Source organism: Lentinula edodes, assembly GCF_021015755.1.
Source record: "Lentinula edodes strain Le(Bin) 0899 ss11 chromosome Unknown C8R40scaffold_73, whole genome shotgun sequence".
NCBI classification, from domain to species: Eukaryota; Fungi; Basidiomycota; class Agaricomycetes; order Agaricales; family Omphalotaceae; genus Lentinula; species Lentinula edodes.
Window position 1 is genome coordinate 97680 of NW_025764379.1, and position 25425 is coordinate 123104.

The 25425-nt window shown below is 45.1% G+C and overlaps 6 protein-coding genes and 1 non-coding gene across 7 annotated transcripts; 6 read left to right on the forward strand and 1 right to left on the reverse strand.

The window, feature by feature from the left end:
* Nucleotides 1–1202: 1202 nt before the first annotated feature.
* C8R40DRAFT_1074960 (uncharacterized protein) lies at nt 1203–1641 on the forward strand (the record flags this gene model as incomplete). Its single annotated transcript, XM_046226790.1, has 3 exons — nt 1203–1364; nt 1411–1483; nt 1541–1641. 3 exons carry the CDS (start codon nt 1203–1205, stop codon nt 1639–1641), a joined length of 336 nt encoding a protein of 111 aa, XP_046079363.1.
* Nucleotides 1642–2384: 743 nt separating this feature from the next.
* C8R40DRAFT_1178009 (uncharacterized protein) lies at nt 2385–5096 on the forward strand (the record flags this gene model as incomplete). The annotated part of the gene is made up of 2 exons (XM_046232783.1): nt 2385–3527; nt 5061–5096. 2 exons carry the CDS (start codon nt 2385–2387, stop codon nt 5094–5096), a joined length of 1179 nt encoding a protein of 392 aa, XP_046079364.1.
* A 239-nt stretch (nt 5097–5335) lies between these two features.
* C8R40DRAFT_1074962 (uncharacterized protein) lies at nt 5336–5955 on the forward strand (the record flags this gene model as incomplete). Its single annotated transcript, XM_046226791.1, has 3 exons — nt 5336–5491; nt 5584–5608; nt 5672–5955. The coding sequence occupies 3 exons, from the start codon at nt 5336–5338 to the stop codon at nt 5953–5955; spliced, it is 465 nt and encodes a 154-aa protein (XP_046079365.1).
* A 2217-nt stretch (nt 5956–8172) lies between these two features.
* C8R40DRAFT_1178011 (uncharacterized protein) lies at nt 8173–9429 on the forward strand (the record flags this gene model as incomplete). Its single annotated transcript, XM_046232784.1, has 3 exons — nt 8173–8239; nt 8305–9082; nt 9150–9429. 3 exons carry the CDS (start codon nt 8173–8175, stop codon nt 9427–9429), a joined length of 1125 nt encoding a protein of 374 aa, XP_046079366.1.
* A 3448-nt stretch (nt 9430–12877) lies between these two features.
* C8R40DRAFT_848008 (uncharacterized protein) lies at nt 12878–14262 on the forward strand. Its single transcript, XM_046236439.1, has 3 exons — nt 12878–13173; nt 13251–13313; nt 13374–14262. Exons 1-3 carry the CDS (start codon nt 12909–12911, stop codon nt 14174–14176), a joined length of 1131 nt encoding a protein of 376 aa, XP_046079367.1. The 5' UTR covers nt 12878–12908; the 3' UTR covers nt 14177–14262.
* A 1102-nt stretch (nt 14263–15364) lies between these two features.
* C8R40DRAFT_t302 lies at nt 15365–15453 on the forward strand. Its single transcript has one exon. It is a non-coding gene; the product is annotated as a tRNA-Gln (tRNA).
* A 756-nt stretch (nt 15454–16209) lies between these two features.
* On the reverse strand, nt 16210–25102 carry C8R40DRAFT_1164060 (uncharacterized protein; the record flags this gene model as incomplete). The annotated part of the gene is made up of 27 exons (XM_046230440.1): nt 16210–16406; nt 16471–16620; nt 16699–16912; nt 16991–17083; nt 17141–17224; nt 17280–17424; nt 17487–17987; nt 18045–18270; nt 18339–19301; nt 19358–19525; nt 19573–20200; nt 20256–20659; nt 20685–21375; nt 21428–22272; nt 22398–22513; nt 22580–22783; nt 23129–23471; nt 23524–23620; nt 23668–23761; nt 23814–23851; nt 23903–23949; nt 24002–24020; nt 24076–24191; nt 24242–24518; nt 24572–24612; nt 24678–24782; nt 24850–25102. 27 exons carry the CDS (start codon nt 25100–25102, stop codon nt 16210–16212), a joined length of 7059 nt encoding a protein of 2352 aa, XP_046079368.1.
* Nucleotides 25103–25425: the final 323 nt, after the last annotated feature.

A 25425-nucleotide genomic window follows, 5' to 3' on the forward strand; every position in this document is an offset into this window, starting at 1 on the left:
TCAATGGAATATCAATACACCTACACATTCTACTAAACTTATCACCTTCTGAGATTTCGGGATATTTGGGTTGATTTCTGTCGTCCATGCAACGATAAATGTCGATGGAATCGTAAAGTAAACTGTATAAGGCGCTTACACCTGCAGTTTTTCTTCGTTGTTTATTTGTCTTTACTTGTACCAGCTTATTCACCACAGGTCCGGCTGCAAAGGTCCGAACTCTGGCATTGGTGTTCATTCACTGTTGTCATTCACTGTACCTGCATACCCGTTCTTCTTCACTTCAATCCCTCCGGAATCAAGCTACCTTTTATCTAACAACTTATAAAAATTGCACAGAACATTGGACATCTTCAAATATTGACGAAAAAAAATTCATACATTAATTCAATGAAGCTTCATTTCAGATCGCAGAACACGACGTTGAAGTAATCGACGCTGTTTATCATTCCATTTAATGGCCAACAATACCTCCCAAAATCTTATCATGAAGTAAAGTATCAAAGTCGGGAACATTCTCAAGAACTTCGGCCAAATCGTTAACCCTCATCTCCAAAACAACGACAACTCTCAAAAATTCGTATCTCATGTTAAATATGTTGTTACCGGTACATTTGCTTTCACATCTCCTTTCTCTCTATTAACGTAGTCAAATGCAGCCCGTAGGAATACAATTAATTTTTCGAACAGAATATTTTCTTCGAAACGATCTTCTGAAACTGAACCAAGTCGATTTCCTCCGCTACAAGCCCATTGCGTCGCAGTGCACAATCATAAATGTGTTATACCTGCCACAATAACTACTCCATGTATCGTCCTGTACATCGGTCAGCAGGAGCCTCTTCGTTATCATCAAATTTGGGCACCTATACATTATCTGAACAACTGCCGCCTCTACGTTGCAGGAAGTTGCAGTGTTGAAATGACTGCGTTCATCTGTTTACCTCAAATCACTGATAAGCTCAGACGCGCGTGCCGCGATCTTATCATTTCTCATACTAACTCTTGAACACTTCATACGTTCACGATGGCAAAACATCGACGCGCTCTCTACTCATTATGCTATTCGCATTCGATGTCACATATCTGTCCAAATCCTCGCCCTCTACATAACCATAACTTTATGCCAATACGACGTCGACCATCTCAAAAACTACGTGCTCTTTACAAATCGCGGCAGTCATGTTCGATATCACCAACGGATGGTCAAGGATTTCTATACGCGTTTGTCGATAACGGCAATTGTTGGAAAATTGGAATGTCCAACCATTATCAGCGAAGAAAGGCTGAGTGGGAACAACAATGCCCTTGCGCCAACAGAATTTGGCTTCCTCCTATTCGAGTTTCGTGGAGGAGGCGATCCGGTGAGTATTACATTTTATTCGTTCCCTCTAGCCTCGTCATCGACAGCTTCCAGAATCGTTAGCGCATTTATCACTAGAACTCGAATGTTTTGATAGACCTCATATTTACTGTGCTCATTGTATGTATATCTGTTCCTCTTTCTGAACCACTCGACTAATGATATATTCTTACAAAGGCCGCAAACACCATATCGAAAAATTCATCTTCGTTGGAAGTTGGTATTCTGTTTGGAGAACCGTTATTCGTCCAACACTCGTGCGTGCTGCGGTAGCGTAATGGTATGTCTTTTAGATCCTTTCAGCTGTTATAACCTATACTAAAAAACTTCATAGTAACTACAATATTCATAAGACCACTGTAATTGACATATATCAAGAAGGAAGCTGTTTTGTACAAGCAGACGAATATTAATAACGATGATGAGATACGTTTATTCATTTTGAGTCGATAATCTTACCATCCAAACTAATCCAATGCAAACAGAACTTGTACTACCCAATCAAAGTCACCGACAACATCAAGCAATATTGTTGATGTTGAAGCAGATGAGTATCTACAATTTATCTCAACCGAAGATTGACATCGCTCAAGAAGTACCTACATACCATAAAAATAATTTAACTTAAACTTCATGTCATTAATCAAATCTACATCACTTTTTCAACGATGCGAACTTTCTCAACACATACTTAGAATGATTCTCAACAACATACAAGTTATAATGATACCAGAGGTGATCCCTGAACAACTGACACTGCTTTCTTCAGAGTCGGGGAATTGCCGTGCCCGCGCGGCGCTAACGATATGAATACTATGTTTAAGTGACGGTTTGTTCTTTCAGAATGGAAAGTATTATAAATCCAGCAAGCTGTCCAAAGTCATATCACGATCTCAATCAATTAGCTTGTTGTTATAGTTACTACAGTTTGAACAGAAGATGGGATAACGGCGTACCCAGGCTGCATAACAAGAAGGTCTGACATGAAATATCTCTTACCAGCCTCACCTATTACCTGCCCATGGCAGACTTTGCCTTTAGGTTGAGTAAAAAGTTCTTGATATTGACTGCTTATAATCTGGTTTTGGGTAATTTTTGTTCATTAACTGACACTCACGCCTCGTTTTTAAAACAATTTCTGCAGTTGTGGTGTCCTTTGCACACGGATTACCTCCATTTGGTTTACCTACACTGTCTCTGGCAGCAATTCAACTTCCCCCCTTTCTTCCAACCAGTTCTCCTCAAAGGGCTACTCCCCCCCTTTCTTCCAACCAGTTCTCCTCAAAGGGCTACTCCGATTGGCTCAACTTCAACCATTGTTCACTGGCAGGCTACTAGGACTATTAGCTCCAGCTCAAGTTCCTCCTCATTCTCCCTCCCCCTCCCCTCTGCAATCACTATCATCACCACCATCACTGCCTCCTTTTTGCCACTTTTCTCCTCTTCATCCTCCTCCTCCACCCCCACTACTGGCACATTCTCTGTTCCCGCTCCTTCAATCTCATCACTGAACTCGAATTCGCACATAGGGGAAAAAGGCAGTGTCATAGGCAGCGGTGTCATCGGTGGTGTCATAGGTGGCGGAGCAGCAGTAATTATCACTGTTATTGCACTGGTAATCTACTATAGGTCAAAAAGAAGATGCAGACGGCAGTTTCCAAGGGTGTTTAATTGTGATGAGAATTCTGAGCTTGATGATCCCAGTGGGGAAGGTGGAAGAGGGGGGATAGGTGGTTATTTCGTTGCAGCTGGTGCATGGTGCTGTGCACAATTCAGATCTAATGCAGTCACTCCATATTTGCTGAAGTATCAAATAACTTCACCAACGGCACTGACAACAAACTTCCACTCAACATTGGCCCCCCCTGAAATGACAGTACTCAACAGAGGATTCGCTTCTGCCTCGCATAGTGATCATGGCGGAATGTCCAGTGTAGGGTCAATGACATCTCCCGTAGGGGCATTTCATGTAAGGTGTACTACAGATGGGGCCAGGAGCGCCGCCATTGAGACGCCTTTGCCTCCGCAGCAAGAACCAACAGAAGGAGAGTGGGGACCTCAAGTTTTGGATGAAATCCCACCTCCCTATGAGAGTTTGGTGCCACCTCAGACTCAGGATCGGCCTGGAATCCGCATAATGAGCACATGGAGTATGGTGGAGCAGGTGGGACTGATGCCTTAATGAAGTAGGCCAGGTAAGCACAATTTAAATGATTTTCATCTTGGAATCTCATCCGAATTCTTAGTCCTTTTCTCATCCTCTCCCGAAATTTGTTTCCTTGGGCTGGAATTCGACCCATGCCCATGACTTCAGCAATGTTTATGTGATAGTACATTTCTCTTTGCTGCATTTATTTATACATGTACAGTGGAGCTGGAAGTATGTCAACTTAAGTTTGCATAGTCTCCTTGTCCACTTACACACTGCATACATATCTCACTCCTTTTGGTCTTATTTTTTTCCTTCCTCTCATCTTCCATATCTTCTTTGTGTTCCTCCAACCGTTTCAGGCTGGAATAGTCCCTCCTTTTATTCTTATACTTTCTCGATGAATGTTCTTGGATCTTCAACCATACCAATTTCCATATTATCTTCACACACTCATTCCAATACCCAGTACTAATATTGCTTAATACCAGGCCCAATCAGTTTTATTTGAGTATTCCATCATCTCCCGGATTGAAACTGAACGTCAATGTTTGAATATGGCACCCCAACTCAGTTGAGGTAAGAGATCATACACACATACATAGCATATGTATACTGCCAGACCCCCAGCATCTACTCTCACCTCACCTTCTATGATCACTACTATTGACTTTACTTTCTCCCTTTTCCTGCCTAGGTTAGAGCAAGTAATCCTACTGAAGTCAGTCTGGCTGTCTATATGTAGGATATACTGATGGGCTCACCTCAGTTGATACAGAAAGAACTGAGGTGCTTGTGTCCAATGCCCGTCGTGAGATCCTCTTCTACTGTACAGTATATAGTAAGAACACAGTTACAAACCAGGTAAGTCAAAGCATGTCTACCGTGAGTATCAATATGTACGGAGGGAGTATATCCTTAGTTTCATCTCGTAGGGTATTCATTGTGCACCACATGGCACGGACATACATGTATAGTCGGACATTTACTGAGAGTTGGAGAAACAATGAATATGCAAAGAATTGTAAACTTATCACGCTACAAAGGGGCAGGCAGTCTCCAATGTAGAATGCCAAGGGGCTATAGCTAAGAGATTTGCTTGCATACAACAGTTCATTGGGTTGATAAGTGCTTGCATTTCCACTTTGGTGTAGTTCTCTGAAATATAGTATGCACAACACCATATTCTGTGATTATTTTCTCTGCTCCTGAGCTTCCCACATGCTCTCTTTAAGTTGCCTTGAAGTTCCTGTTGCCCTAGGCTACCATTGCTCCGGAATATTGAAGGTGTTCAATAATACCAATGCATGATTTACCAGCATCAATCAAGTGTAGTCTGCACAATTGTTATCTATTGCATTTACATACTGGAGACTGTTCGGTATGTAGTAGCAGTAAGCAGGATTGTACTTCTTATCTATTCAAATGGTTTAGGTCAAAGGAGTACAAGGTCTGTGTTTGTATATCAAGACAGAGGGATAGTTGAGATGACACAAAGAAATTCACAAGGAATCAGGGTCCGGATGAGATTTCACTGACTTGTGATAGTTTGATGCATCGGATGCCCAGTGGGATCCAGAATGAGAGCAGTGTACCCAGTATGAGTAGGCCTCGATAAGGAGATTGATTTAGATCTTGTAGTCAGGCTTGCGCAACAACATTCAAAGCAATCCGTGAGCCATTGCCAGTGTATTTTCCAAGACTTGATTCTAACCAAAAAGGACTTGGGTGGAAGAGGAGCTTGAACAAGCAAAGGGAATCCATCTGTTGATCTGTTTGTAGTCACTTACTAGAGGTGAGTGAGAGCTTGGGGATGATACATGATGACATACCTCGGTGTCATTATGGAGGGGATTCCTACTAACAACACAATCGACTCCAATTCCTACTCACACCTTCGTGTGAAAGTCGGCAGGGTCGGTGGTGTGATAACACTGATTATCATCCTGGCGTTTATTGTTGATATGTGGTGGAAACAGGTACGGTATAACTTAAAGAGGAGCCTTAGATGGAGGTCTTTGAATTTGAACTAGGCAGTTGATCATGATGGCAGTCTTGATGCTGATAGTAGGCCTGGGATATTCGCAGTGCGGATTGTCAGTTACAATGACGGGGAGGTTGCGCCTGGAGCAGGAAATAGGACGAACAATTACCTGCAGCCGGTGACGCGCGATCTGGAGCAGTCACTCCGTATCCGTTGGAGTTTCACCAAGCAACGTTGACTACGACCTCAAGAGTCGAATCCAGGTCCAAGTTCAGGAAAAACTTCGACTTCATTATCTATGTTGCCTCCCGATCGAGAAATTTCAACAACAGGACAACATACAAGTGCATCCGTCGACATGGGATGGAAAGATTGAACAGCTCGGCGACTGGTACACGGCATGAGCGCGGTGAAAAGCCTGCTGCCCCAGCGACGATTGGGTCAGAGGAGGAATACTAGGAACATCTTGCACATCCATGGAAAAGGGTTCAGTTCGATGCGTCAAATTCATTGGTGGTGGTATCAGGATTGGGGGTAACCGGTAAAGGGTGACAGTAGGAGTCACGAAGCGGGCCGGGAAAGCAATCAAAATCGTTCTCTTTTTCCCACCCCCTTCGTCTTCTCTTTTCTTTTACTTTTTTTAGTTATACCTATCGCGTCGCGTCTTCTATCGTCGCGTCTTCTATCATCGAGCAGGCGATATGCACCCCTACCAATCACAAACCCGTTGGATAATTTATCGACAAAGCCAGAAAACTTGGTACTTTCGAATTCCGCTCTCCGATCCCAATAAATTTGCCTTCAAAACCATGTAAAAATTGGAACCAAATTATCGATGGACTCTGATGCATGCTCGTATGGCACTACGACCTACTCCGATTTGAGTTGGGAAAGCCCGGTGCATTGCAGGAACTTGTAAACAACATACACACTGATACAGGCGTGTATGTCGATTTTACTACTTGTCCAAGACTACTTATATCTTGAATTAGAGAAATCCAAAAAGGGCTGTAGCTTGAGGAATGATCTCTTGAAGATTGTTAACTTGGTCGCGTCCTGTCTAAACCCCAAACCCCAATTTCTGTATGTACCTTGCTTCCTTGAAGTCGAAACGCATCCCATTAAACCTCTTACTTTCAGCTAAAAGAATTCATCTCATCCAGAATTACATCAACAATGATCAATCAAATGTCAAATCGTGCGGGTTTCTACCTTCATTTATGCTTGCCCGGATCGTCCCCAGATGAGGACCCGTTGGATGCCCAGAATACAAAACTACCTTGATTTACATGTGCACCCCTGGCCATGCAGCATGATAGCTGTTTTCCTTGTCTAAGGACCGCTCGCGTCACTTTATAAGAGGCAAAATATGACTGGCGCGTACTATCACCTTTTTTTCAGCCCAGTTTGAGAGTGTGCATGATAAATTTTTTCTTCCCATCCACTAGACAGCGGCGGTGATCATTCAGATAATTGAATACGTTGCTGCACAGCTCCGTATATTTTCTAGTGTTGGGGAATGTGAGAACATATCCCAGATGTAACATCACTATGTAGGTTGTCTCCGAAGCGAACTAGATAGTGCAAAGCCATATTCATGGTTTGATGAAATTCCTTCCCTTTCGCAAACGTAAAATCAGCGACGCGGGAAGTCTACATCTCTGGCACTCTCGCTGCTTATGCCGCTCTTGACATCTTTGTACGTTCCGACCTGTTTCAATTCGCCTTGCTAACTAATCTGGCAATCACACCTGGGCATGCTCTCAGTTGCATTTTTCCCCCTCAAGTTGATTTTCTTCAATCCCCATCCTCACTCTCGATCTCATTCCCAATCCCCCTGATTCTAGTTGAATCTACTTCCCAATTTGGATAAAGCGCTCTGTTTACTTATACATCATTGCGATCACTATTTGTACAGTATGAATGTTATTTCTTGAACAATGATCAGGTATGTCATGTTGCATTCCTGGCCCTTCCACTAATTAGATCCATGCTCAACTCATCTGCAAAACATGTATACTCGCCAGAGCAAGGATACTAGCTGGAGAGCGCTCTCCAGCGACAAAAGCACCCAAAGCAAAAATCAAAGGCTGCTCTGGGTGCTTTCGCTGCTGGGAAGTGCTCCCAAGTGCTCTGAGCTGCTTTCGGCTATTTAGCCGAACATACAGGTTTTGCAGATGTTTGGAGACCTAAACTGGATCCGAGGCTTGATGTGAGCTATCTATGACCAATCTTTACCTTCTTGATTCGGCAGTGAGCATCACCCTCGATGCCCATTACTGAACAGAATAGATGGCACATCTGTTCCTTAACCTCACTTGGTGTGTGGTACTTTGGACAAAAGTGGACTTGAAGGTCACCGTATGCATCAATGGCACATTTTCTACGGATGACAACGGCGATTGAAATTGAATATCACGATAGAACACCATATTCAAGAGACTATTTATGGACCGGCGATCGACGACGGGAACGGTTTGTTCTTCCAGGATGGATACTGCTGTGAATCCAGCAAGCTGTCTAAGCTTTCATAACGTTCTCCTCTATTTGCTTGTAGTTACAGTTACTATAGTATGAACAGAAGACGGGATAACGGCGTACCCTGTTTAACAAAAAGGTTTAACAGGAAAACATCTCTCTTTTGAAGATCTCACCAACCTTACTTACTGCTCACCCATGGCGAACTCTGACAGTAGGACTAGTAGAAGGTTTTTGACGTTAAGTGCTTGTAATCTGGTTTTGGGTAATTCTTGTTCATTAACAATAATGACATCAATACTCACGGCCTCTTTATAATAACCTCTGCAGTTACTCTGTCCTTTGCACTCGAGTTAACTCTTCCATTTGGTTTACCTACGCTGTCTTTGCCAATTGGTCTACCTCCACCATCTCTTCCAACTGGTCTACCTCCAATTGGTTCAGTTTCCACCTTTGTTCCGGATACTAGTTCAACTCCCACTGTCGTTGAGGCTACTAGTGCTACTCAACCACATAAAAGCACCACCAGTAGCATATTCATTTTTTCTTCTTCCTCCTCTTCTATTCCCAGCTCCAGCCGAAGCTTCTCTTCACGCTCCCCCCACTCTGCCATCATTACCTCCATCACTACATCTGCCTCCTCTTTCTCATTCTTCTCGTCTTCGTCCTCTGTCTCATCTTCATCTTCATCCCTCTCCTACTCCACCACCGTCACTGGCACCTCCTCTTTCCCCACCTCTTCAAACTACTCATCAAATTCCAATTCGCACAAGAGTGCAATAGTCGGTGGTGTTGTAGGTGGTGGAGTGGCGGTGATAATTATTGTAATTGCAATAGTGGTCTATAGCTCGAAAAGGAGACCCAGAAAGCAATTTTCAAGGGTGTTTGATGGTGATAGGACTTCCGGAACCAATGAGCCTAGGGTGAGTGAAGGAGGTGGAATAGGTGGACATATAACTGCAGCTGGTACTTGGGTTCAGGTTGACACACAGTTCAGATCCAGTGATGTATGTAATCACCCCATATTCGCTGAAATATCAACCAACAACTCCTACAACTCCTACAACTCTGACAACTCACTCAAGCTTGAGGCTGAATTCACATTCAGGTTCGTTAGGGCATCCTGAAATAGCAGCACGGTTTATCAAAGGATTCGACTCTGCATCACACGGTAGTTGTGGTGGAACGTCCACCGCGGGGTCGATGACATCCCCGACAGGTGTGTCTTCTAGGAGGTATACTTCGGACAGGGCCTATAGCATTGACGCTGAGACTTCTTCGCCTTCGCGGGAAGAATTAGATGTAGGAGAGCAAGAACACGTCTCAGACGAAATTCCGCCTACCTATGAGAGTTTGGTGCCCCAAACTGGTGGGCCTGGGATTCGGAACGAGGGAAGTGGGAACGTAATGCGCGGTGGAAGTAGGAGCGAGGGTGGAGTTGGCGGAAATGAATGAGAGTGGATTTCAGGCCAGGGAAGCACGATTAAAAAGGATTTCCATTGTTCAGCACCTATTCAAGACCTCAAGTCCTTCACTAGAAAACTGTTTGCTTGGGAGAAATTTGATCTTTGCCTGCCACGTCTGGTACTCCAATTTATTTATACATGTGAGGAAAAGCCGTTGCACGGAAGGAGCATGTACAACCTAGAGATAGATTTTCGAGTCCTGCTTACATAGATTTCTACATAATGTGGTGAATGATGCATTCTCCTTCACGTTCCGATCCTCTCGCCTTCATCTCGCATTCCTCTCGCATTCCTCTCACCTTCCACTTTCTTTTTGTATTCCTCCAACTGCCGCTCCGTATGGCGTACAAAACAGTCCCTCTTTTTTTTCTTCTACTCTCGTTGAACGTTCAAAATGTTATTAGGCCAACAAGCTTGTCCTCTCATTTCCAGCTTAAATTCTTCCAACTTCTTAATTCTTTAATTGTTTCAATCTCGAGACTCGATACCCCTTCGGGCCACTAGCATTTGCAGTACCACCTGCAGTGACAGTCACTGCATGGTATCTGCATTCCACTGCAGTGCATCTGCATGCACCTGCATCACACTTATGGCATATAAATGCCGGCATTTATATGTATTTTGTCTAATCATGTTAAGCTATTTTGAGTTCATTTTTGCTGCATGTTCAACTATTTCAGGATATGTCTATGCACATTGAGTTGATATATTGCTTGGTTTACAGATGTATGTAAATCCTATATGCTTAGTTATGTATGTCACAAGCACTTCACTGTACTCACCCATCCATTCTATCTGCAAAACCTGTAACTATGACAGCAAGGGTACTAGCTGGACAGCACTGTTAGGAGATAACTCAGTTGTCTTTGAAGCAACTAATCATTGATGTAGGTAAGTACCTGTTAGGAGATAAATACAGTTGGTTAGTATGACAAATGTACTGCTAGTATACTTGGGGCTCACTTCAGTTGTCTTTGAAGCAACTGAGGGACTTGATATTGCTGTCGGCATGATGTGTCTGCTACTGTACAGTATAAGACAATAACACCATTTATGTAACTGTCCGCTGGTCCTATGTACGGAGTACTTCCCTAACAAGCACTGTCCGGCCAAAAGCACTGAAAGCAATTTCTAGAAACCACTTCAGTGCTGGGAAGTGCAGTCAGTCTCTTAGACAGAAATCTAGGATGTACAGATGCATCTGCATGCTCCTACCTTTTGAATGCATTCACCTAGACTGTAACTGCACACATCTGCATTGTGACTGCATGCAACTGCACTGTAACTGCACACATCTGCACCTTACCTGCACTGTGACCGCATCAGCCTGCACCTTACCTGCACTGTTACTGCATTCACCTGCATTGTTCCTGCACTGACTTGCAGTCTCACTATGGGCAATGAGGCTCTGTACCTTTGCATTGAAATTATTGGGGACTGAAATCTTGCATTTAATCACAAGGCTCTGAGTGTCTCTATACACTACAAGTATTTTGAATACGGCCTTTGGAAAATTATTGAGCCACCAATATTGTGAAGCTACTATCCCCCCTATAATTCTCACAAATTAAGCACTATTGGCACAGTTTATTCTGGGTCATTTGTGGATAGTTAAGATTATGAAGGGGAGGAAGTTACATTGCTGATTTTGGCCAATGGTTCTGGAACATCATATAAAAGGCATGATGGAAATATTCTTGCAATCTCATGGTATTGCCAGATTTAGGTTGAAGAACCTAACCCAGAGACACAGAGCTATGTATAAACACTGGTCAAGGACTTACAAAAACAACTTAAACTAAAGGAGATACTTGATATAAGAAATACTTTGATTGGAAAATTCTAGAGGACAGTATGTGTATTGTTATACATTCATTTTTTGCTTTTTGGAGTTCTCCTTGGCCAAATTGTCATCATTTATCCACTGCTTTCAAAATCCACCCAAATTATTGATGGTGGAATTTGGAATTATACCAGCTCTGTGAACACCAGCTGGTATCATATTGTAGTACAAGAGGATATTACTTACAAAGCTGAAATTAATGATACAAGATACAGAAAGCCTGCATTGAGAATCAATGCCAAGAAACCTGGCAGCGGAATTGACAGAATAATGAGATCACTATCCAACTTCAATCAAATATTCACATATCCATTCAGCCCCTAGAGGCCATTATACTCCCTGTTATTGTCATACAAAGCATTTATAGAATGGGATATATTTTGTACAGTGGAGGATCATCTATTTACATATATATTTGAGTAACTGCAGTGCTACTGCATGTCACTGCATATGTAACTGCAGGACTACTGCACATGTCACTGCATATGGTACTGCAAATGTTCTGTGCCCTACCCCTTCAACTCTCATTCATATTCCCAGTACCCAGTACCCAGTACCCAATCCTTAACACCATCTCCGGGAAATGTGAACATTGATTAACATCCCATATTATCCACATACACAAAGTAAGTATGCTCTCGGTATGTTATCGGCTCAACCACGTCTGCTCAGAAATGACGGCTCCTACCACCCAGCGCGATTGCAGGGACGGTGCTGCAAAAGAATTCAGTACTCGGCCCCGTAGCTGCAAGACGGGGGGAATGTTAATCAATGACGCTATTGATCCGAGGGTGAGACGGAGGGAGGTTTGAGTCGTCGCGAAGAGAATCAGAGCAATGCTTGAATGATTCCGCTGGATGAGAATTTGATGACTGGTAAAATTCAGAATGGGATCAGCGAGAGCAGTGAGTGTAGTGGAAGCTAGTTAGAGTCGAAATCTATATCTCGGAGTGGGTAAAGAGATATCGAATTCATTCAGGACACTATATGTTTTGCCCTCCTTGAGCCTGAGACCTGAGTTTCCGGAGATGAAGAGTCCACGCATTTGTTGAGCCACGACAATAACAGCACGAAAGGATCAACTAAATGAAGGACATGGCAAAAGACTGGCGCAAAATCTTGGGTCTTCTAATGCTAAAAGTGGGTGGAAGATGATCTTTGAAATATTTCTTGGGACAGCTTCCTCGTGTAAGGGGAAAGCGACTCTATTACATCCATGATCTCTCTTGTGCTTGACCTCTTCGAAGAAAATTAAACATCCCAAAAATACAACAACATTTTCTTGTTCTTGAGTCCCGAACCGTATGAGGATTTTGAACATCAAAGATCTTTTCATCAATTTCCTTTCCTAAGCTCTCTATCTCTAAGAGATTCACGAGGGGTCGGTACAAGTCCCATGGCCTAAAATATCATTCCATTTCTTCACTTCACCATCTGCTAGTAGCTACTTTCGGATCCACTGCAAAAGCATCTTTTTCCGCTTCATATCGGCAGCAGCATTGCAGAAGTCATTTCTAAGCTTCGAGTCACTGAGTCAGCTGGAAGGGAAGATCAACTGATGGGGAGGGGAAACATAAAATTTGCATACCATCACCTGATACAAATCCACCTCACAGCCTGCTTGGATGTGCATCAACAGGCACTTTACCAAGATATCCGACTCTACCCAAGTTGCAACAATGCCATCCATCTGTCTATCTTTTCATCTCACCCATCTGTCTGTAGTCATAGTGACCGTTGTAGCCTGTACAGTTGCATATCGAGGGAAAATAAAACTGCAACTTTGGCCGGCTCTTACCCCACCCACCATGTCCAGCGTAACATCACCTAGTGGTACTGGTAGTACTAGTGTTAGTGTAGACCAGTCACAAGTATCAACAACAATTTTTGGTGAAGCTCTTTTTTCAAGTTGTTCATTACTGCTGGGCTTTGGCACTCATCATGACCTCTTTTGATAACCACTGTAGGTACAAACACTGTACAAGTCACTCACCTCGATGATACCTCAATGGCATTGGTTACTGTTCCGTGTACAGTGCTCCTTCTTTATTGACCACATCAACATCAACACTCATGGCTTCCTTGGACAGCCGGGATAGTTGCAAGTACTTCAATTTCTATAATCAGGTCCCAGGTTACTAGTTCCGTTCAACTACAACCCACTTCCAGTAGCACATCTACTTTCTCCTCCTTTGTCTCCAGCTTCAGCACCAATTCCAACCCTGACTCTAACACCATCATCACTCCCACCACCACCTTCTCCTCCTCTATCTCATCATCAAGTGACTCCGATTCCCACATCGGTGCAATAATCGGCGGGGCCGTCGGTGGCTTAATCGCGCTCAATATTGCTATCATTGCTCTGGTGCTGATTTATCGCTTGAAGAGAAGGTCCAAACAGCAGTTTGTAGAAGCATTTGATCTAAATGGGAATTTCGAGCCCAATAGGCCTAGCCGGAAGAGCACAAGAGATGAGATAAGTACTAGGGCTGGTGAACACTTAGCTGTAACTGAGATGAGCGCTGGTGCGCAACCCAGAGGCGTCACTTCGTATCCATTTTCAAGTTCGACTCCGGCACCTCCTGTGATGACGGCTCTAGATGGAGGAGCAGCTGATATACATGGCGAAACGTCTGCGGAGGGTGAATTTGGTGGAAGGAGTACTAGGAATGTTTTCATCCATCAAGATGGGGGGAGAATCGAGCTGGCTTCACAAGATAGATTGGAAGAGGGGGAACAGGAGGAAATTCCGCCTACATATGAGAGTTTAATACGTTCGATTCGGTCTGGTGGATTCTGGAGTCGGAGAAGTGAAATTGGAAGTCGTGTGAGCAGTGGACGCGGTGCAAGTAGGAATGAGAATGAGACTGGACGAAGCGGGCCGGGGAAGTAATCGAAATGGCATTCTCAATCTCGATTAACTCCTTTCCTGCTACACTTTCCATCTTCAAACTTTTTTTTGACCGCTGTTTCATATACCCTATACTCCATTACGCAATTTATCTCGTATTCCTCTTTCCTTGTACTCTTTCGTGGACATTTGCACTGTCTTATCGAACAAACTGATGTTCGAATTATATTCCAATTCCTTTTCAATTCTTGACGGAGGGTTCAGCCCTGTAGCCGCTACAAGTGGTGCACGTGGCGAAACGTCCGCTGAGGAATCAACGGAGCTGGCGACAGGTGAATTTGGTGGAAGAAACATCTTTGTACATCAAGATGGGGGAAGAGTTGAGGTTGAGATGTCTACTACTCAGGGAAAACTGGAAAGGGGAGGGCAAGATCCGGATGAGATTCCGCCAACTTATGAGAGTTTAATACGATTGGTGCGGCTTGGTGAAATCCGAAATGGTAATGGGAATAGCAGGAATAGCAGGAGGATGAGGAGCAGCGGGCGCAAACGGAAGTACTTGGTAATGGGCGGTGAAGAGTGAGAATGAACGAAGCGGGCCGGTGAACTAAATCATTTTCTCTTCTTCCTACCTTAGATATATCGAAATTTGTTTCCTTGACATGTAAATCTGCAAACGTCCTCCACACATAAACTAACCCTAACGCCTCGATGCCGTATTCAGAGCTATTCCTTTGTTCCCTAGCATTAGCCTCTACCAGCCTCTATCGATATCTCCGATTCAGTTCATTCAGCATCATCGTTCCGTGGACGGGTACCTTTTGGCAGCTCTTAACTGGCCTTGAGTAAGCTTTAGTGGCTTCATGAGATTACTAGAATTTTCGTGAACGGACCAGCCCGGTGTTTTATTGATTATCAGTATAGTATAGTAGGATAACTAAGGGTAATACTACTAGGTCCCACTGTTGTGGACTGTACACCTTGCTTGAGATCAAAAATGCGGCGCGCATAGGGCGCCCCGCGAGGTGAGGTGTCCAATTGTAGCAAGATGATTGAAGTGGTTTGGCTGATAATGCTGAAACCAAACACAGCAAAAATGTGCCTGCACATCAAGAGGTCAAATACCGAGTGGAATAGACCTTGCAAGCAAGGTGATGTGCATGTCGTAGTCTCTCAGTGGCAAAGCCAATTCATTCATCCAGACCTTGCTCGAAAAAGCTCCGAAATTGTGGTCTAATAGTGTAGAGGTTATCACACGGGATTTTGATATCATTCTCTTTCTTCTTCCCGTAACCCAGGTTCGAGTCCTGGTTAGACCTTTACCGGTTGCCTGTTGTGTTTTTCATTTTACATGAAACTCCCTCCTTCTCCCCCTCACTCTCCCCTTTCCTCTCTCCCCTTTCCTCCCCTGCCCCTCACTCTCCCCCTTCCTCCCTTCCTAACCCCCTCCGCAAAAAAAGCATGAGAAGCGGGGTATGAAATGGTAGGCGGCAACCCCACTTGGGGGATATCAAGTAAAAGAATATACAGAACTCAAGGGAGAGTCTAAGGTAAAGGAGGAGAAAACGGAAAAATTGACCATTTACGATCCATACACGTCCGCTTATGTCTGTCTGTGGGTGTGTGTTAACGTACATAAGTACCGTTGTATCTAACTAACCAATGGAGGAGCAAGAGAGAGGAGCAAAAGAAATTTGATTTGGACAATTGGTTATGTATGTATCAGATTAAGAACGAGAACTTCAATAGTAACAGAGAAAGAAAGGAGTATTTGGGAAGTGAAGAAACAAAAACCGAATGCGTTAAAAGCACCGAGGAAACAGGAAACAAGACAGGAGGAACTAACAAACAGGAAACACAGAAAGAGCAGTAATTACACAGTAGTAGGGAAAAAAAGTTTATTCATCAATGTTAACTCTATGCCCTTTCTTCTTCAATCCAACTCCAAGAAAGGAACCAGCTTTTTCTTCCTCTTCCACAGGACATAAATCCTTTGATATCCTTTACCTTCTATCCTGTCCATCGTTTTATCTTTATCTTCTTCCTCCGATCAACTACCGTGACCTGACATCCCCTCACGACAAATGGAAACTTCCCAACCCCTCCTTGATCGCCACACCTAATTTCTCCTTCATCACGGACCTGCTCGAATACTCGGGCAGTTTGAGGTAATTTACACACGTCATTACGCTTGGAAGGTAATCGTCCGCAGTCAGAGGCGCTTCGTGTGGTTTGCGTACGACGGTTAGTTGGGGATTGAGGCCTCGGAAACCTTCAATTGATGTGTTGGTTGTCAGATTTGCACGAAGCGGAAGAGGAGGGAGAGGGGGACTTACCACCAATAGGCAACTTCGGACTTCCAGTAATAAATTGTAAAAAGTCCCTTCTCGTACTCACGTCGTACTCTGCCATGATCTCCAATAGGTCCCGGATAGCACGGCTTTCAGGGTTGAACCCATGGTCTGCTTTGAGTGCTTCGCTGAGAGCTGAGAGCAGCAAACATGTTAGTAGCGGCTAAGGGAAAACAATAATACCATGAGAGAGAAAAAAAACAAGAAACTCACTCTCCACAGTCCAATCTTCATCCCCATTCCCAAACAACATCACCAACTCTTCTACAGTGAAAGCTTGGAGATCGCCAATCGGGAACACTTTACTAAATCCTTCTCTGAACGCTTTGGCTTGCAAAGTGCTCCCTGAGCCGAGGATAGCCTTGAGGACAAGCTCGACATATTCTTGGACATTGGTTGTCGTTACAGTGATGTCCTTTCCAGAGGGCTATATGATTCACCGAGAAATTGGGGGTGAATGAATAGATTGAGAAAGCGTAAATTATTTGGTTAGAGGGTAACGCACCTTCAACTCGATGTCGTATCCAGGAAGCGTGAAATCAAGCGCAAGATCTTCGACGGTGACAGTTTCTTCGATTAATGCAAGCTTTTTCGCAAGCTAGGTAAATGATTCGTAATGTCAAAAACAGCTCAAGAGAAAGAACACAAAGTTCACCTTGTCGTTCAGAGGCGGCTGCTTATCAGCAGCGGCGATGGTCAATAGCTTCGTAAGGGAATTGGCCAAGTCGGAATCGACAAGCTATCGAAAGAGGAGTTGAGTGAAGATTCGATTCAAGGTCAACTACGATAGATACCTTAAGCGTCGCGATAGTCAACGGAACCTCTTCTCCCAGTACAAGCTTGAGGAACACTTTATTGAACGACAAGTCAATGATCCGCGAGTCCAACAGTGCCTTGGCTACAAATTGCCCCACTACTCGGAAGATATGTGTTCGTTTTCTATATATTATCATTGATCAGGTGATTTTCAGTCGCAGTAGTAGACAACGAAGACCACTCACTGTCCGCCATCATTGGCCATATCCTCTGCCCCAATTGGTGCCGGGTACAACCCACTCGGATGATGTACGAACGGGCTAGCGTCAGCTCCAGGAGCCCCATGATCCGAGTCTCTCCAAATCTTCAAATCCTTCCTCGCAAATTCCTTCGAAACCAACGCGTAAAACTCCAAAGTCGGTCCCAAACCTGTCCCAACTTCCTCAAAGTACTCCACCTCGAGCACTGAAGAGGAGGAGCCATAAAGTTCAAACACTTTGACAGCACTTTCCAGGATGTGTTTTCTGGAGATGCGAACTTTTTGACGTTGAAGTCGTCCGAGAAATCCGATCCCATCGTCCCGCCGTGAGCTATCTTGGCCTCCACGAGCTTGTTGTGATTGCCACTTGAGGATAAGGCGAGCATATCCGAAAGAGGTAGATTGGAGGAAATGGTATCGTGTGGCGAAAGGAAAGAGAAAGGGGAAGTGTTGAGGAAGGTCAAGAGCCCAGTCAGGTAAACAAGAACTAAAGATATAGTAGGTTCATTACACCACCACACATCCAGGGATGAAAATGACTCACCTTGCAACAATCATGGTCTCCTCCAATTGACGAGTGAGTTTCGCGCTCAGCTTGTTGTTTACAAATGCTGTTTCCGGAAGGTTTCGTTTCTCACCACCAAATAGTGTACCCTCTGCTTCGAGAGTATTCAATTGATACAGAACACGGAGTAATCGAACAATTTTTGCATGTGGTGCGTCCTCGGCGAGAGAAGAGAGCGGGGGCGTCGATGAACGGGGCTTGATGCCTGACTCGGAACTGTCTATTAAAGAGATTTTATTTAGATATTCACAATGCTGACCAGAAATCACTTACTTTCAGAAGCTGGAGTAGGCCCAGGAACCTTCTTGAACTTGATGGTGTACACGCCCTGCCAGAAGAGACTTGGAGGTACAGACCCTGTCTTCTTCCTCATCTCATGCTGATGTATAGCTCCGTAGATGGTAAGATCTAAGGGAAGGACATGATCGTCCATAGCAAACTCTAAGTGCCAATCCGTAGGCTTCGCCCTCAAAGCAGACGCATAGGAAGGTCGGGATGAGGTAGAAGGTTTTGACGAAGCTCCCTGATTCACCGATATATTTGGGTTCGGCGTTGCAACCCTTGTTCCATCCGGAGTCTGAGCCTCAATCTTGGAACCATCTTCGGCAACAGACAAAGTGACCGTCTTATCTGATATTGAGTTGTCAGGATCTACCTCTTCCTCGTCAAACACCTCTGCATCTAACTCTTCGTCCGAAAACTCGGCCTGCATTTCAGAATCAACCAAGGTCTCACTAGCTGACTCTGCAGCCGCGGGGGGAGGAGGTGGCATTTCGGGTTCATCTGCGGCGGTGTTAGTGGACTGCATGACGGTAGAAGCATCATCTACTCCAGAGGCTGAGCCCAACTTCTTCGCGCTGAGGCGTTGACTTCGACGACGAGTGATTGTAGAACTTGAACTACCGTCCTGTGAGGTAGATGCTTCTGGTGCTGGAGGTGGTGCTGATGGTGAAGATTCCGATCTGCTAGGTTCTCCCGACGATCCACTGACCCGCGACGATCCCGGGAATCCTGAAGCGGCTAGAGCAGCCAGCATGCCCGACAATCGGGAGCCACTATTACTGAGCACACCTGCTACTCGGGGGCGGAGATAGTCGTGAAGTGCCTGGAACGTTGCGATAGCGTGTATGGAAACGACAATGTTTTGTAGATTCCGAGGAACACCTGAATCGTCCTCAGCCACCAGGCGAAGTCGCAATTGACGTGCAAGCAACGAAGGAGAACTACGCTTAGAGTCTGGAAACACGAACTTAACCAAATGTACATAAGCAACATGCAACGTGTCTACTTACCGTCTGATCCTTGGGATACTGTGATGACGTCGAAGGATTCCATTCTGGTGAAACTCTCTTGCAATTTCTTAACAAATGTAGAAAAAGGTGTCTGCGAGCTCGACAAAGTTCTGTTTTTCCGGCTGACCAAAGAATCCAACAAAAGCTCCTTACGCCGAGCGAGAGACACTACACAGGGCATTTAGCGTTGATCACAAATAATCATAAGAATGTACCTTTTCGATCAGTGTCAGTGGCAAATTTAAGCAAGCCGTCAACGAGACCACTTTGTAGCAACTCAAAGCTGGAGACAGATGTATGAGGAGCTGCAAAGAGCGTGGTAAGGTCCCACAACGCTTCAGACAGCTCTTGTTCACTAGCATTTGGAGGACTAATGCGGTCAACAAGTTCTTTCAAAGACTGGAGCGTATGGTCGCTTTCTGCCTGATCGTCGCCTGACAAATACTTGAACTTCATGATTCGAGCACGCAGAGTAATGGCATCCTCTGGGTCATAGGCAATAGATGAAAGCCTTTTATACCCGGGGATAATTGGTGCTGAGGATGAAGACGACACGGACGTGGTAGTTGATGCACTTGCATCAGGAGTCCCTGTATCTGAAGTATCTTTATCTTTGTCCTTGTCCTTGTCCGCCCTTTCTTTCTCCTTTAGCTTCGAAGAGGCCAAGGAACGTGCAGCCAATGTTTCTATTTCATGAAAGACTCCCTCTCGACGGAAGGTGGGCTTATACAAAGAAGGCACCTTGGATAGGAGGAGATCTACGAGTTGAAGCGCCCCAATTACAAGGGTGGGATGGTCCCGAGATGAAAGGATAGAGGATGCGAACCCAGCAACTGGTACAAACTAAGAATATATAGTGAGTTCGAGATCGTCTCAGTGGAAAAGGAATGCTCGATACCGTTAAAACTTGCTTCAAGCCGTCTGCGTCAAGGAAGCTAGCAGCTTTGAGCAAACCCGTCAGCGTCTTCACTCTCACCGGGGTATTCACACTTGCAGCGTAGACATCAATGAGGATAGGAACTGTAAGCTGCATGAACCGTCCAACAACAGCAGGTTTGGAGCGCAATAATTCTGTGCGATCTGCAGTAGTATTACTTGATACATTTGAAGTTGTTGCTGTGTGTTCTGATGCTGGCTGTTCTTCCGGTGTAGGTGATGGAGCGGAAGGCGGAGTAATCAGTAGTGCCGCTACTAAAGGAGCTTGCACAGCTGCTCGAGCAGCTGCCTTATCTGCCTTGGCTTTCGCTTTCATCATTTTTGCGAGATTTTTCTCATTATATGCCTTGTGGTCGAAAACGCCATCTGAAGAAGTAGGATAAGGAACAACCATATGCATAAGTAGGAAAAAACTGGCCTTTGGGTAACGGCGGCATTAGTTCCGAAATGAAACTAAGGGTCTCCTCAACCTGATCCTTCGGACGATGTGCCAGATTCTCCATCACAGTCATGTCTGCAAGCCCCCCACCTAACCCTTGACCGCCTGCAGCGTCTCCTTGTTCCGAAGAACTTGCTGATGTTGACGGCAACACACCAGTGAGAATTTGATACACTGTATCCACGATATCGGCCTCGAGAAGAGCGACAGTAACCTTCGGACTAGCCCGGGCGGCAGTGGAAAGAGCGCGGAGAAGCAGAGTATATGTGTTCGGGGCGATCAAGGGCGAGCCCCCGGCAGGCATCAATAATTGATTAACTGCTCGAATGAGTTCCGTATCCACCAGAGATTCAAGGTTTTCAACAGACGATTTGTGGTAAGAGTCTATCACGCGAATGACACAGAGACACGCAAATTCAACAAGTCGTTGATCAGAGTAGGAAAGACAGTTCCTAATGATTGGCCAAACGCCGCTGATCATAGGGAAGTGGTCCGAAGAAACGTTGCGACAACAGTTTGAGGCAGCTTGAAGTGCGGTCCTTTGCACAGCAATGGAAAAGAAATCAAGGTAATTGAGAAGCGCTGCGAGACCGCCCTCTCGAACGATTGAACTAGGAAACTCTTCAGATATCTTCTCCATCGTCTGAACATACAATTATGAGTCACTGTTTGCACAATCAATAACGGGCACGTACGCTCAATGTTTGTTCCGCTAGGTCAATGTATGAGATCTCAATAAGTTTGCTGCACAAGACAGGAATCGCTCCATGGTAAACGACGGTGTGGGCGACACCGGGCAGCGCTTCCATCAAATTGGCCAGACATCTGCAAGCAAGCACTTGAGCTTCAAGATTCTCATCTCCAGTGTAGGTCCCGCCCGTGCTCATAGCCAGCGCAGCCGCAAGGGCGGCATCCTCGTCCCGCTCCTCCTCCTCGTCGCCCTCATCGTCATCTTCGTCACGGTCCGCGCCTCTGCCACCGAGGATTTTGACGAGTTCCCGCACGAATGCTTCCACTTGAAAGGAACCGGCCAATGTATCCTCAGTGCTGATACTGAGCAATTCACTGAGCTCTTGCAAAGTTACAAGACGAGTAGTGGGATCGGCAGTAGATTTGATGTTATTCAACATGGTCTTGAGACGCGATGATAGCGACATCATGTAAGAACCAAACTGACGGTAGTCACCAAAGATAGCCAAAGCAGCAGCAGCATCATCCAAGCCACCTGGCATACCACCCTGGGCAGGAGGCGAATCATCTTCGTGGTGGTCTTCATCTTCATCATGATCATGTCCATGCCGGTCTCCATCGTCATCGTCATCATGCTCCTGCACATTTTCGGACCCCTCTCCCTGTCCCTGTCCCTCTTCCACATCTTCCATTGGCTCCGCAAGATTGTCCTCTTCGTGATCTGATTCTTCAGGTTTGATATCTGGATCAATCATATTGATGTCTTCATTATCATGTTGCGACGATTCCAACTCGGCCATGACTTTAGCTTTCGCAACCATCTTTCCTTTGGTAGTAGATCTAGGCGGCACTGATATAAGAAATACAGGGATCAAAATAGATAGATTACGGACCTCGTCTTTCTCGGCATGTCAAAAGTAGAGCTGGACTGGAATCGGAAACTATGCGACGTTCGAGCTCGTTTATTCGATAAACCTGAAACGTCTTCGTCTGAAGGAGATTCCGGAGTTGCCCTCTTCTTTCCTTTTGGATCCTTCACGGGTTCGTGTATAGTAAGTGGAGCGTTATTTGCGAGACCGCTACGACGTGTGCTGCGAGGGGTTATCGTGAGATTTTGGTGGCAAAACGAAGAGCACAGGAAGAAGTGGATGACTAACCGTCTCCGTGTAGATTCTTCAGTGAAAACTTCCTTTGCTTTGCCTTTTCCGGAGGCTGGTTCACGGGTTCGTTTGTTACTGGTTCGGGTGCCGCGAGAAGATTCAGCGGGTAGCGCTGAGGAGGAAGAACGTTCTGCAGACAGGTCGCGCTCCTTATCCTGAGCTTTTTCCTGTGACTTTTGCTTTGCGGCTCTAACTCGCGCACTTGATCGTAATGGCTTCGCTGAAACGTCGGCGTTGTGGTCTTGGTCGAGCTGAGTTGTTGAAGATGTACTGGCAGTAGCTTCTTGAAGATGCGATGGTGATATGTCCATTTAGTAGATGCACCCAGCCATCGATGGAGTCAATCAAGAAGGGATGCCAGTTGCCTTTGTCGTCGTCAGTCACGGTGTTAAGAACTTCGGCGAGGCACCGTACATAAGCCCCAGAACTGCTTAGTCATCATCGGCTTCCATTACGGCGTTCGACAACCTTCCAACGTGTAAAAAGTGTGCAAACCAGAAACTGAGCTTGTAGAAATTTAGCATTTTATAGTACAGCTATCTCTACGCCAGATTGGACTCTAGGACTTCCTCGACGGTATCTACGAAAATATCGACGATCTTCTCAATCTCTGCCTTTGTAACATTGTAGGCAGGTGCGAGCAATATATGGTCTCCTTTGGTCCCTTCAAGGTTGGAACCACCCGCAAAGCCCATAATGATCAAGCCTTTCTCAAGTGCACGGGCTTGCAGTACTATCCCAAATTTCTGACCTTTCATATCTACCTTCGCAGCCTCTGGCAATTCGAAATCAAATTCAACGCCCCAGAAAAGACCTCCACCTCTGATGTCGAAAATGTACGGTGCTGCAAAAGCATTCGGTCCTCGAAGTCGCTCATGTAGAAGTTCAGCTAGAGTCTAATATCATCGGAGTGCTCTTGTATAAAATTTGTTACAGCTTACAGAGATGCCCTCCTTGAATACGACAGTTTTCAAGCAGTTTTTCTGACGCAATCGCCTCTTGTACTGCAACTGAAGCAGCACACGCCAGTGGATTAGCCTGTACATCTTCAGCGATCGTACGGCTTGATCAGAAAAGACACTAACCTGGTATGTATGACCGTGCTTCCAGATTCCAGATTTACCCCGAATTCCTTCAGCTATAGTTTTAGACATCAATACAGCACCGATTGACGCATATCTGAAAGACGATTAGTTGTGCGTCTGATTGCTGGCCAAATAAATCCGGTTACCCTCCCCCCAAGCCTTTAGCAACTGCTTGAATGTCTGGCTATAATAGTGTGAGTGAAGGTGACAATGGAGCAGATATTGTTCCTCTTACAGCGGCGCCATCTCCAAACGATTCCCAAGCGTGCATCGTGCCCATTCCTAGCTCACCAGTTACTTAGAACACAGAAGATATTCACTCGATTTGACTCACGACCCATACCACTCATGACCTATGTACACCGACATAAGCAAGTCAATTGAGCCCAAGACAAGAGGTGACCGTACCTCGTCGAGAATGAATAGGGCATCATACTTACGGCAAATCGCTTTCATTCGAGCAAAATATCCCTTTGGTGCAGGGCAAGCACCAGTGGTAGCTCCAACGACAGTTTCAGCAACGACTAGTCAGGATTTTAGTTTTACCCTACAGGTAAAGTAGAACCGCACCCACATCCAATGACGGTATCGGGACCTAGTTCGTTGAACTTGGCTTCAAGCTCTTCAGCCAATCGCTCCACATATTGTTCTTCGGTTTCATCTGCATGCTGGAACCGTGCAGCATAGGCAGGAGAGACATGGTGGTAATTTTGATGATCCAGGATCGCTTCATAAGGTCCGCGTCGGCCAGGGTGATACGCAAGCGATAATGTAGCTACGGTGTTTCCATGGAAGGAGAGTTGTCGAGCGATGAAATTGGTTCGCTTGGGTTGTCCGATTTCTTCATAATACTATGAGCGAAGGATGAGGTTATAAAGGTCAACACAGAAGCCTGGCCGCAAACCTGTCTGGCAAGTTTAATGACACCCTCCATTGCTTCTGAACCTGTGATTCATGCACCAGTCTGTCACTTACAGCCAGCCACACAGATGATATCTGACAGTACATACCACCAGAAGCAAAACCACAAAGCTCGAATGCACCATTACCGCTTTTAATCAATATCTCAGCAAGCTTCTCGGCAGGCTCGTTAGAAAGTTGCATGTTGTAAACATCTAATGACGAACAATCCCTTTTCTTTTGAGTAGCGGGATTATGCAAATTTCGAGCAATGGGACGCACAAGGTACACGGTCCAGTTGATCTTTGATAGCTTGGATCACCTTTGGATGGCTTGTACCAACGCACGCGACAGCAGCTCCTCCAACCGCGTCGATTACTCGGCGGCCATCTTCAAGATCAAGGTAGATGCCTTCACCATAGGTAGCCACTGGGGGCCTCCACGGAGTGCGATGGATGATGGAAGTAGGCCTTAAAGTGGGTATATCCGATTTCAAGTTTGCAGTAGGGTCATAAACCGAAGATGCAGAGGTCATGATGGAAGTTTCAGTGAAAAAAATTAATTTGAATTTCAGTTATCCGATGAAACGTTGCAAGACAGGCTGAAAACGGAACCATTGCGATCGATAACGAATTTCTGGCTTCACTTTTACTTCGTAATTTGACATCCAGGTTATGTTCATACGCGTTCAATGAGGCATAATGGCGGTTGAAAGTCAAGAATCAATGTTGTATCCGGTTTATTGTTATGACTCAGATCTGAGCGATGATTCTTCGTAACACGCAGGAACACCTGCAGAAAAGTAAACTTTGACTTAGTCAATGTTATAATCTGCAAAGGCTCTGTACATGTCATACC

Coding starts and splice junctions, on each gene's coding strand:
- C8R40DRAFT_848008 (XM_046236439.1), top strand. CDS start 12,909: ATGTGCATCAACAGGCACTTTACCAAGATATCCGACTCTACCCAAGTT. Junction 13,174..13,250: donor AGTATCAACAACAATTTTTG/GTGAAGCTCTTT, acceptor TAACCACTGTAG/GTACAAACACTGTACAAGTC. Junction 13,314..13,373: donor GGCATTGGTTACTGTTCCGT/GTACAGTGCTCC, acceptor TTCCTTGGACAG/CCGGGATAGTTGCAAGTACT.